This window comes from Arctopsyche grandis, chromosome 13, assembly GCF_051622035.1.
Source record: "Arctopsyche grandis isolate Sample6627 chromosome 13, ASM5162203v2, whole genome shotgun sequence".
In the NCBI taxonomy this organism is placed as follows: domain Eukaryota; kingdom Metazoa; phylum Arthropoda; class Insecta; order Trichoptera; family Hydropsychidae; genus Arctopsyche; species Arctopsyche grandis.
Window position 1 is genome coordinate 14,646,327 of NC_135367.1, and position 13,154 is coordinate 14,659,480.

General features: G+C 36.1%; 2 protein-coding genes across 2 annotated transcripts; one reads left to right on the forward strand and one right to left on the reverse strand.

The window, feature by feature from the left end:
• Positions 1-283: 283 nt before the first annotated feature.
• Positions 284-3,448, forward strand: hgo (homogentisate 1,2-dioxygenase). The gene is made up of 10 exons (XM_077443929.1): positions 284-377; positions 444-616; positions 692-788; positions 873-1,059; positions 1,136-1,256; positions 1,522-1,652; positions 1,737-1,891; positions 1,963-2,089; positions 2,156-2,337; positions 2,412-3,448. The coding sequence occupies exons 1-10, from the start codon at positions 363-365 to the stop codon at positions 2,544-2,546; spliced, it is 1,323 nt and encodes a 440-aa protein (XP_077300055.1). The 5' UTR covers positions 284-362; the 3' UTR covers positions 2,547-3,448.
• Caf1-55 (chromatin assembly factor 1 p55 subunit) lies at positions 3,379-9,123 on the reverse strand. Its single transcript, XM_077443930.1, has 9 exons — positions 8,813-9,123; positions 5,689-5,866; positions 5,497-5,612; positions 5,205-5,409; positions 5,060-5,134; positions 4,804-4,986; positions 4,612-4,729; positions 4,232-4,540; positions 3,379-4,145 (listed from the first exon to the last, which is right to left on the reverse strand). Exons 1-9 carry the CDS (start codon positions 8,832-8,834, stop codon positions 4,053-4,055), a joined length of 1,299 nt encoding a protein of 432 aa, XP_077300056.1. The 5' UTR covers positions 8,835-9,123; the 3' UTR covers positions 3,379-4,052.
• Positions 9,124-13,154: the final 4,031 nt, after the last annotated feature.

The window sequence follows — 13,154 nt, forward strand, 5'->3', positions numbered from 1 at the left end:
AAAATCACATCCTAAATTCTCAAACTTCAGTTGCAAATTAACAAAATACAAGTCCTTCAATGAAAAAGAAAAATATTGAAAAATTTACTTGTCCTTGAGATTCTATTGCAAAACATACATACATATAAACAAATAGATCTGCAAATCTATATGTATATATTATAAAATTGTGTTTACCACATTCTACGCTTCATTTACATGAGAATCAAGATTCTAGAATAAATTAAATTTGTTTATGTGGATTAACAACTAAAACCGGTAAGGGCACTGTTGTTTTATATTTATTCCAATATCAGCCGACAGTCTATCCGAGACTTCTTCAGTGTAAACTTGTATTTTGTATTATTTTGTCTCTTTCACTAATGGCTGGCATAAAGGTGCAATTTATAAATCAAAAATTATACTGAATAATATTATATCATTAGCCGTTGAACTTTTTTCAGTATCTTTCCGGGTTTGGATCAGAGTTTGCCAGCGAGGATCCTAAATATCCCGGAGCACTACCCGTAGGTCAAAACAGTCCTCAAAAGCCACCGTATGGTCTGTATGCAGAACAACTATCTGGCTCGGCATTTACTGCTCCAAGACAAGATAACAAAAGATCATGGCTTTACAGGTATCTATTTCATCAATTATTGAATACAAATAAGTTTATTTAATTGAATGGATACAAATTATACAAATTTTTCAGAATCCGTCCTTCCGTTATACATAAACCGTTCACAAAATATGACGATTCTAAATATTTGACTCACAATTGGAATGAACAACATCCGAATCCGAATCAAGTACGTTTTTATCATTTTTTTGAATATTAATTTTGCATACATAGGCTTATCAAACCTGTATTAAACTATGTAATTAAATTCTAGCTAAGATGGCAGCCTTTTAATATCCCGTTGGAGAAAGACGGGATTGTTGATTTTGTCAATGGATTGCATACTGTATGTGGAGCAGGTGATCCTTGTTCAAGAAATGGAATAGCAATTCACGTGTATGTGTGCAATGGAAGTATGAAAAATTCAGCATTTTACAACAGCGATGGAGATTTCTTGATTGGTAATATATTTAAAGGTATATTTTTGAAAAGTTCTTTTGAAAATAAGCAATATGTGATTGATTATAAATATTACAGTTCCTCAACAAGGACGTCTGAAAGTAACTACCGAGTTCGGAATAATGATAGTGGACCCAAATGAGATATGCGTCATTCAACAAGGTATGAGATTCGCCGTAGAAGTTGATGGACCATCAAGGTAAATTATAACAAAAACTGTACAGAACTCTGACAGATTAACATTAGGTTATCTGCAATTATATAATAATTGATTCTGTGTATCTACATTATAGAATATATATCTGTAAACTATGTATATACCCCAGTTAATAGGATGTTTGATTGTTGCCGAGTAGTATGATAATTATTTGAGAATATTGTTTTATTTTGAATTTATTAAAAATAATAAAAATACATCAAAGCTATTATTCTCCAAGTATGATGCATGTTTTTATCAATTTCAGGGGTTATATTTTGGAAGTATTTGATGGTCATTTCAAACTGCCGGATTTGGGGCCGATCGGAGCTAATGGTCTTGCTAGTCCAAGAGATTTTTTAACACCGGTAGCTCATTTTGAAGATAAGGAAATCAAAAGTATATGCAGTGCTTTATCCATCTTTCAATAAATTTGGAAAAAAGTTTAAAATTGGAATTTGATAAGTTTTAATCCGATTTTAGATTTCAAAATAATTGACAAGTATCAAGGAACCTTGTTTGTAGCACTTCAAGATCATTCTCCATTTGACGTCGTAGCCTGGCATGGTAACTACGTTCCATACAAATATGACCTTAAAAACTTCATGGTGATCAATTCGGTGTCGTTTGATCATTGCGTAAGTGAAAACCAAATCATAAATTAGATAAAATATAATTGTTTGTTTAAATAGATTATATTTTATTACAGGATCCGTCAATATTTACTGTGTTGACATGTCAATCAACAAAACCAGGAGTTGCCATTGCTGACTTTGTCATATTTCCACCGAGATGGTCTGTCCAGGAAGACACCTTCAGGCCTCCATATTATCATAGTATGTCCGTACTGTTAAATAAATAAAATACACAATTGAAAATATTATTGACGATGAGTATTCCAGGAAATTGTATGAGCGAATTTATGGGTCTCATATTGGGTTCATATGAAGCTAAGGAAGGTGGGTTTCTTCCGGGCGGTGCTTCTTTGCACTCGATGATGAGTCCACACGGACCTGATGGTGGATGTTTCGAAGCAGCCACTAATGCCGAGCTTGTACCGCAGAAGGTTGCAGTTGGGACTCAAGTATATATTTTTATATTCATGTATTGAAAATAATTTGTATGTGAATCATGTTTGTTGATGGGAATTATTTTCAGGCGTTTATGTTCGAAAGTTCGTTGAGTATGAAAGTCACAAAATGGGGCGAAATAACGTGTCAGAAATTGGATCCCAAATACTATGAATGTTGGCAGAGCCTCAAAAAACACTTCAATGAAAAGCTTAAGCTTTAAAATTACAATTTTTTATGGTTGTTTACAATCGATTATTTTAATAAATATATTTGTTTATCCTTTTATTTGTTCCCTATACATTTCCATATCCTCTTAATATGTATGTAAAAATATTCAAGTTTGAAGTAATTTTTTATAACCCTCTATCCGTGTTAAATTTTTTTAGTGAATTTGCAAATCGAGTTTTCGATCATAAATATATATTGTAATATTAATTCAAGCGACCAAATATGTCAATTGAAACCTGAAGTATTTTTTTAAATAATGAATCACGACTGAAGTATTTTGTTTATACAGTGAATCACGCCATTCGCGCTACTTGCATTTTATGCATGACTTCTATAGCGGTCATCCATGGGGAAAGGTTTAAATTGCTACTGCCAGCATACAAGGTAAATTATCAGTGTAGAAATTGAGAACAAAGTTTTTCTGCATAGCAGGAGTTGTCAAACAAAACAGTTAAGGTATATAGACATAGACATTGTGAAGATTTGTGGTCTTTTTTGCTTGAGTAGATAAAGCTATCACTAAGCGATATATTATATTCTAGTATAAATATATGAACATGGTATTTATTGCATCTATTTACATTTGTATTGTATTTAACTGGAACTATTAAAGTTATATTTTGTTTTAAATCAATAGTCGATTATTATTATTTGACACAATAATCTTTATTTAGGTAAATGTTATTTTAAAAACCTGTTCCTTATATATTTGCATGAAAAATCATAATGACATTCATGTTTTTTTTTATTTATTTAAAAACTAATTTATAATTCCTGCAAATGGTCACATGTTTGGTTAATTTCAATATAGTGACAGGTTTTCTGAGCAAGTCTATTATGTGTATTTTACGGCTTATAAAAGACAATAAAAGAGTAAATGTATGTTTATACTTTATTTTCGGAGTCCTTTCAAGTATTATAAGATACAATTAGAGCACAATCAGATAAAAAAATATGTTTCTTATCAAATACATAATAATATACTTAAAACTCACGAGAGGGAGACGTGTCCCACTTTCATTGTCCCACTTAAAATAAATATGTGATTCCTGTTTTTATCGAACAAATAATAAAAAAAATCTTAAGGTATACACAAGTGGATTGATAGATTTCGGTAGGCTAACAATGAATGTGTAATAAAAAAAGGTTTTAATTTAATTATAATGATTTAAAATTCATTATTAATGTTCGAAATTGCTCATTACAAGAAAATGTGCGTCAAGCAAATTATAATATTTGATAAACCAAACGTCACAGTTGTAATATAATACGATTTGAAAATTTCATTATATAATGCACAAATCAAAATATCCACGTATGTAAAAATGGAATGATAATATAAAAACAAAAAATTTATGACGAACGCAACGTTGAAAACTATTACTGAAATGTAAATGAATTTGGACATGAACGGTTACATTATAAACACCATTTTTAAAATTTAAGTTTTATGTATGTAGTATCTAGTTATCAAATTATAAAATTACAAGGAATCCTTTCAACCATGATTGACGTTCACACCAGCTTCTAATTCCGACGCGGGCGTCTCTGGCTCTTCATCGTTATAAATATTCTCAGCCATTTGCCATACCTGAAATTCGTTCAACAAATAATTACCATAAATTTCGACAATAGCACAAGCGTGTATAAAAATTGAATCACCGATCAATATAGTACCTGCATAATATTATCTTCTGAGACTGAGCAGATGACCCAAGGTTCGTTGGGATTCCATGAGAAATCAGATATTTTAGCCGTGTGTCCGCCGTGGATGAAGAGTAATTCAGGTGGGCCATCTTCAGCGTCCTCCATCGTCTGCTCTTCTCCAATCTTGGATAGATCCCATACGTGGAGACGTCTGTCGGTGCCACTCGACGCTAATATCGTCTCGTTGTGTGGTGACCATTGCACTTGGAATATCTCATCTTTATGCGACTCAAACGAGTGTAGTTTGAGTTTCAAATTACGCAAATCCCACAACGCAACCTGGTATTACAACAAAAATTAGTATTCCTCGACTATTTATTATTTTAATACATTAAAAAAAAGTGTTTTACAGTCTTATCGGCGCTGCCAGTAGCCAAGATAAACTCTGAATACGGATTAAAGCTGAGGCAGTTGACTTCAGCAGTGTGAGCGTCAACTGTGTGCGAAGGCTTTGACGTATTATTGCACCTAAGTATAGAAAATTTGGTAAATTAAATGTCTGGACAAATTATAAACACGGTTGATTTCAGAATTAAGCTCACCGAGTGTCCCAAATCATCAGTTTTTGATCATCAGCGACGGAGCCGAAGAGCGACTCGTGCAGCAAATGCCAGGCTACGTCTTCGACGACAGCAGTGTGACCGGTGAAGACTGATTTGGCATCGATGACTCGATTGTCTCTAGGTGTAGCGTTTATGTCCCAAAGACATATCGTGTGATCATCGCTACAATTAAACAGGTAAATGTATCCAGTGCTGATAATATTGATGCTAAAAAGTTTCCATTGTCTGATAGTACCTGGCTGATAAAAGGTATCCGTTGAGATTCGGGTTCCACGAAAGACCGTATCCTTCCTTTTGGTGGCCACGTAATCTGTCATATAATACAATACGATGAAATAAGTATACTGTGTATTATATATGTACATATATTTTAAGTATACCTAAGATCAGGATGGCATTCACCACTCGGTTCAGGCTTGCTGGGATGCTTTGTGTAGTCAAAGACTAGCACATCTGACGACGGAGTCTTTGTTGCGATGACGCAAGGATTTTGTGGCATGTAGCGAGCCCGATTTACTTCACCTTCATGGTTGATCTTAATTTCTATATCTATTTTGCCCGATACTGAACCAAACCCTCCAAATTCTAAAATGAAATAATAATAAAAACAATCAATTGCTAAAAAATAAATACAATATCAAATGTGATTAAAATATGAATACAAATACCGACCGCCTTTTTCGTTATCATAATGACTCGCGTCGAATTGAGCGTCTTCATTTGGTAATTGAACGCTTGCTATGAGCAGGTGATTTTGTTCGTCGGACGTGTGTGTTCCTAATATGAGTCTAAATAGCGATAAACACAGCAATAAGTATTGAAATTGATTAAACAATACGAATGTATGAATTGTAATGTACAAACCTGTGAACAGAATAATCTTTTCCTTCTGGCCTGGTGACGTCAGGTAGCCATTGAGCGGTCAACGAAGGCCATTCTAGGGCATGGGTCATAACGAGATCGTAAAGGAATGGTGTATTCTTTTTCCATATTTTGTATTCTTCATTGATAACCCTCTCTTCGACTGCATCGTCGAAGGTCTCTGAAAATTATTTAAATATATAATGTTACTGTGTGCCAATTAAATATATCAGTATTGGGTTAATATCGATCGTAATTCATAAAGGTCACAATCGTTATGTTTGGTTGAAATGGTAATTAAAATGTTTATGAAATTTAGATATTATCTTTCCAGTAAGTAGAAAAGTTACATAATTTTTGCATGAAAAATTAATACCAAATTATGAAGTATGATTAATTTTTTATTATGAAGTTTAATTGAAATTATAAAAATATAATAATTAATATTAACAAGTTAGCGACTGCGAAGTTTCTGATCAAACATTGCGCTGCAGCCGGCAGAAAAACGCGCGACTTCGTAAAATCGTAATATCTTTCAAACCAAAGAACATATTTTATTCTTTTTTTTTTTATTAGCTTTCTAATAGTTTTTTTTTATACATCTGCGCTAAACTAAACATATGTGATCATCAGTAACAGTCCAAGTATGTAAATTCGGGTATGTAGTGGTACACAAGCACTTTTTCGACCATATTCATTGTTTCATTATATTCATACATTTGTAAAAAAAAAAAAGCAACATGTATTGTGAAAGTTTTTTGTCTAAGTGTACTTCAATATTCTTGATAAGATGTTGAGAACCATTCCACGAAAAAGTCATTTCAGCAGTAACTCAAAACCGAACACTGCAGATGACGCACACGGTTTTTTTGTGTGGGAAACTTCATATATAGTCAGCAGTTTGGCTTAATGGTAGTGTATATATTTAGCACCACTGCGAACGGTGGTTCGACTCGTCAAACTGCTCGTTAGATTTGGGGGTTTTGTGACTCCAAATCGATCGTTTCTCTATCAGAGTTTGCCGATTTTATCTGATCATTGTTGAAACGGTTCCTGAAAATTGGTAATAGATCATTTCCTGTTGTCACAAAAATCTGTGTGTATAATTTGTAGAAATTATGCACAGAAATCTGAAATCTATAGATGTGTCTATAATTTCGTGTTTATTATGTGTATAAAAATTGTAATAATAATTGTGCACAAAATCTAAAAATAATCCATAGATGTCTCTATGATTATTATTTCTGTACTTGATTAATTAATTATTGTATTCTATGTTTATTGAAAGTACTGTATACATTGTCTAACCATTCTCGTACACTCGTCGCATTGGAGCGATCTGTAATGACGAGTGTACATTGATTGTAATAAAAAAATAATAATAAAATAATATAGGAAGAAGACTCACATGCGAGTCTTCGGCCCGTTGAAATGGTTTTGCTAAGACTCGCATGTGAGTCCACGGTCTGCTGACTTTGTTTTACCCAAGACTCATATGTGAGTCTTCGGTCGTTAACTTGTTAATATTTAATTAATAATTTATTTTCATTAATTCTTACCAATTATTAGATTTATAGATATTTTTATGATAATCAGATTTTACAATATGATTGAAAAAAAAAAAAATATATAAAAACAATAATCATAAATTGTATGGGATGGGTCATGTGTTTACATATTGTAGATGGACAAAAGAAGTGTTGAAATGATACCTGAGGAATATGGGGTGAAAGGAAGGCTGCAAGGAAGTTGGGTGGATGAAATTAGAAAAATGTGAGGGATGAGAAACGAATGGAATGGAGAGGTCTACAATGATGTATACATAGTATACGTATATTGTACAATATTAGTATGAAATGAATATATATATTTTTTTTGTACATGATATCAAAAATAGATTTAAACAAAGAATCATAAATATATGATTCTTTGGTTAAAGTAAAAAAAAAGCCTTGTAAAAATCAATTATGACGAAAAAAAAAGATTAAATTTCGTCATATTTTTCAGGGCTGTGGATTTGGATTCTGATTTTGTATATATATGTAAATGTTGGATTACTTCTGAAGTGAAGGGCTCATGTTTTTTGAGTATGCAGATCTGAGACACAATGATAAATGGCTGAACTACTTTGCAGAATAGAAACAGATCTTTATTGTTGGCAGATTTGAGACAAAAACGAAAATCTTTATTGTTAGCAGATTTGAGTCTATTATAAAGTCAAAATACTATTTGGAAGTCAACATTTTTATTTACTTAAGTTCCTCAATTTTAAGAGGATGATTCAAATCAGAAAAAATGGCAATGATTAGTCTGACAAAGATATGGAAAAATAGTTCTAAATATAATGAGAAAAACGAAAGTCTGCTTGATGCCATTTTTGGTGATATTCATAGCAGTGTATGGAGTCGAAACATGGACGCTAAAGAGAGAAAGGGACATATTAGATGTTGTTGAAATATGAATGTTTGAATATTTCTATCAAAAAGCTGGCAGTGGCGAGACTCTGCAACATGTAGAAATAGGATTCTTTATTAATTTGGCTATGTTTCCAGTATGAATGTTGAGAGTTTTTATAGAAGCTGGTAGGCACTGGAACACTAGAGAGAAGACGAACGAGAATATGGTTAGATCAAAATACAGAATTGATAGGATCGTTTCTAAGTGCTGTCTTCAACTTGGCACCGCATCGAGAGGAGTGCACGTGAATCATATACTGGAATTCAGATTATAAAAATGACGCCCAACATTCAAATTCAACAAATGAGAAAGAAGAAATACAAATTATTAAAACAAAAGTTAACGATTTCATAGCTCTGGTATTTTAGCATGTGTCTGTACTCATACATTAATATATGTAATATAAATAAATTAAACAGCTGTGATTTATCAATCTAAACCAATAAATATCAGTCGTAATTTTTTTATGTTTCATGTACATATGTATAGGTATATAAAAAAAGCAATAATTGGAATATATGTATGTAGATATATATATATATATATATATATATTGATAAGTGGAAGAGTGAGGTTATGTGAGAGGTGAGAGGTGAGAGGTGAGAGATGAGAGTGAGGAATAAAAAGAGGAGCGACAGGAAGTGCAGGGGGTGGGGGGGTGGAGTCTCACCGGGGTCTCCCTTGTCCGTCATGTTGGTGTGCCTCCGATGCAAGAGTCGCAGACGCTGCGGGTCGTTGTCGGCCCCTCCAGGCGGCGGCGTCAGGGCAGAAGCGGCTCCGGCTCCTGCAATCTTAAAGCCGTCTCGGATCAGCGGACGAACCACCGATCGACGTCCTCGCCTGGGGAAAAGAAACTCGACGATCGACGATCGACGATCGACGATTCAACGATTGACGATATGCGGAGACTCCTCGCACCGACTCCACACTCGCCCGCCAAACGCCGGCAAACGCAATCCTGCCAACGTTCTTTCTCACTCCGACGCCTTTTCGCCACCTCTCATTTATTCCTATTCCCTTTTATTACAGATATCGCTCGATGCCTCTCGAGCAGAGCCACGTAACCTCTCGATATTCGCGGCACACATTGTTTGTCAGCCAAGTAATTACATATCTATTTCATCGGCAGTCGCTAGCTACTACATACATACATATATGGGGCGTATGAGTAAAACAACAGAATTGTTAAGGCACGACTGTTCGTCTTACAGTTTATGGAATGCGCACCATCAATTTCCAACTCCATATTTCAATAGCATCTAGCATGCTCCTTTCTCTTTTTATTATTATTACATATTACATACCTCCTTTACGTTTCACTTACGATTACAATTCAGGAAAAATTTACCTCTTATCCGATCGTTTTCATACTTTGCCATATTGCTCATTTTGGTCATCAATATAAGTAAATGGATAACCTCCGCCAATACGATGGTGCAAAAATATCGTGTAAGACGCGTTTGAAATTTGAATATCTGAAAAGTGCCTGACGTTTATCCAGTTGTTCAGACTATGTCTGATGATCGGCTTTCGTGGCCTTACGACCCACGATTTGGCCGATATATTTTTGTGCTGGCCACCCTGACAGCCAACACAAACTGACAGTTGTCAATAGCGGTTTGGCGCGTAAACACCCCGGTGTTTACGGGGCCCACCTCGCCACCGAAATCACCAGCTAGAGGCTGGTGAGGGTTGTGACGATACTTGGAGACCAGCTCCAGTATCCGTCCGGTGTGCACCAGAGGAAGCTTGGTCTGTCTTCGTCCAGAAGGCAGACAACTGAGCTACGCGTGGCTAACCTCAAAAGGCACGCGTGGTTACTTTGTTACTCCCCCCCCCCTGTCCCCCCTGCTTGATCTCTGTATATATATATATATATATATATATATATATATATATATATATATATATATATATATATATATATATAAAATACAGTCACCATACAAACAGAATTACAACCTGTTTTCATTATTATACAATTTCCTCCCTTTTTCCACATCATGCATCCCACGCACATTACGAAGGAGAAAGGGACATAGCAGAGCAGCCGACATCAGCAGAGACCAGACCACCGACGACGAAGGAAGGCACCTTGAGGAAACCAGCCCCGCCCAAGCTTACCACTAGCTATCTCACAAAAACGACTTCCGGGGTGCTCTCGAGTTGAACATCCCTGGAGTCTGTACACCAGTTTTTAGTTTTAAGGTCTGTTCATACCTATCCAACACGACGCGTATCCTGCAGGTGTCATGCAAGTGCGGATAGTTTTCTTTGGTTCATTCTATATGGACGCGCATGATTGCGTAAATGCGCATGTGCGAATGGAGTATGAATACGTCCATATAATGTACCAAAGAATACTATCCGCACTTGCGTGACACCTGCAGGATATGGGTCGTGCTGGATAGGTATGAACAGACCTTAATGTGATGGGCGCGAAGAAAATAAAGTAGCAACCATTGATGTATAATAAACATAGATGGGCCCTGACGTGTGATTTTGGTCGGAGATCTTGTCTTCACTAACTGAGGGGTGCGGGGGGTTTAACTAGCGGGGAAGTTGTTGGAAAAAATGATTTTTTTCCCTACGACGCAGCGGTACCTACCTACCTACTAAGATAAACTGTGCATGCGCCATGTATTTTGCATGCGCCAAAAGGGAGACCAGTATAAGACGTGAGGGCGGATCTAGTGTATTATACATCAATCGTAGCAACAGACTAATATGGCCGAGTTGGTGCCAACTCGCAGGATAGTAAACGAAACTTGACCATGTCTTATAACCGCCACACATACATAGGTGACAAAACTGACATCGGTTTTCTCCCTCACACGCGATCTCCCTCACACGCAAAGTGGTACCCGCGGCACAAAAACTGCCGCGTCACTTGTATTGCGATGCTCTGCTCTAGAGAATCATCACACACGGACACAGCTTCAGTAGTTTGCTACGCCCGACAACGACCAACTGCAACAAGTGCTCTCCACAAATAATTAAAAATAAAGGATGACCCTCGCACGTGGACTAAAAAAATCCGGGCCCTGGTGTAGTATCATAACTATGGAACCACTTTGTTGTTTTTTTTTATTTGTGTTTTTGATTAATGTAAGTTTTTTTCAGGTTTCTTAAAATAAATACATGTGATTATTGATTGCAATACTGCTTTTTAGCAAATCAATACTAGATTTTGAGTTAATGGCTGCAAAAACCAAAAAACTGTAAAAATTGGGCATTATTTTAAACGCCCATATCCCAAAACGAATAGCGAAAAATAATCATTGTCATGTTTGAATTCAGTGAGTCAAACTTAGTAAATATTGATTAGTCTCCGCTCTGATTACTCTAAGTGGTTTTTTTCTCAGTGTTATTATGTTAACCTAAATCGTAAAGAACAACATCAAACGCTAGTATAACAGTAACCAAAGCTGAACTTGAGAGTAACGAAAACAATGAAAATATTGTTGCGTGGGCTTCCAGGATCGGAGAGAAAGACGCAGTAGTGTTTTAGAAGCGGTTTATTCGTCTGCACCTCTCGGCACTCCCGATCGGAATGCTTTACAGTTCGAGTGCGCCCGATATGTATACTCATCAGGCGCAATAAATATACATACATAAACGAAAACCTATTGGTCGATGAGTCGCGTGATCCTATCAACCGTCATGTCATATACGACCCTTCTATTCGTCGAGGCCCTTTTTGGCGCGAACGAGAGATCAGGTGATTAGCGCTCGTAAACCATCGGTCCACGAGCGCCACCCACCTAATCTCTACGTTACAATATTATAGCTCTCACAATCTGAATATGACGGCAAGCTTCCTGATTGTTGGAGTCCACTTTAATACGAAATCTTTAAAAGTTGAAAATGTACGTTGGTCACATCTCACATCCACCCATCTTCCTTGCGACCATCTATTTACTCTTTTACATCCTCTCAGATATCATTCCAACACTTATTTTATACACTTTTCATCGATTTTTCTACCTACGTGACTCCTATTGCCATTAAAATATCTTCACTATCTCCAGTATATTCACTATCTTTGTCATACTTTTCACCCAAGTATTCTGTTTTCTATACCCATAACAATATGAAATCAATATTTCATTATGTAGGAATCTAGCACAACTTGTGCTATTACGAATCAAAACCAGTGATCTCATCATCGATCCGGTACAAACATGCATAACTCAAGGGCAACGTCCCCTTCGACCATTGCAGAAGAAAAAGTTCATCGCTCGATCGTAAAACGAACGAAACCCAACAGTGATGTCATCAGGCGACCGCAGCACATGTCCAGAAAAGTCGCTTACGCGTGGAACATGACCCCATTCTCAAACGAACGACGTCCTGGCGCTGACCCCATAGCTATAAACCACACGTGTACCGAAGACACGTGCCTCGAAAACAGGTCAACACGTGTCCTTAACACACGTGTCCTGGAAACGAAGACAAAGCATCTGCACGCGGCACACTTCAAGCCAGAACGTATATAAAGCGACGCACCAGCTCCCAACACCAGAGTGAACCTCTAGAGTTCAACCAGCTCACTTCTCCGAAGCTCAACCTCTTCGTACATACAATAACCATTGTAACAATTGAACAAAAATAAACGATCCTCTTACAAACTACACAACATGTGTTTCGTTAGGCCGGGATACGGTCAACATATCTTCCCTGCCTTACAATTCCACTGATCATTCGCGTTTACATCCATACTAAAAAAATAACACCGGAGATTGAGCAAGCAAAAAATTAACAAAACTAATAACAACAAAACCATTTGTATATACCGCTTCCCATTTACAAAAAGGCCCAACTAAAATGAAATGTTAGACCGATGCATGCTGTTACACAAAACGCATCGCCAACACGTTTGTCAGGGTAGAATTTGTGGTTATTCGGCCAGCGTGAAGAACAAGCAGTAAATATATTACACTAGTGTTGGACCCGTTGATTTCAACGGGTGGTTTCGAAAAGGAATTGAAACTCGAATAAAAATAAAGTTA

Bases quoted from the DNA above. Each gene is read 5' to 3' on its own strand.
- hgo (XM_077443929.1), top strand. The intron at 1,257-1,521 runs GTAAATTATAAC...TATCAATTTCAG, and splicing joins GAAGTTGATGGACCATCAAG to GGGTTATATTTTGGAAGTAT. The intron at 1,892-1,962 runs GTAAGTGAAAAC...ATTTTATTACAG, and splicing joins CGGTGTCGTTTGATCATTGC to GATCCGTCAATATTTACTGT.
- Caf1-55 (XM_077443930.1), bottom strand. From the start codon at position 8,834: ATGACGGACAAGGGAGACCCCG. The intron at 4,730-4,803 runs GTGAGCTTAATT...TTCTATACTTAG, and splicing joins CTGATGATTTGGGACACTCG to GTGCAATAATACGTCAAAGC. The intron at 4,541-4,611 runs GTAAAACACTTT...TTGTAATACCAG, and splicing joins CTGGCAGCGCCGATAAGACT to GTTGCGTTGTGGGATTTGCG.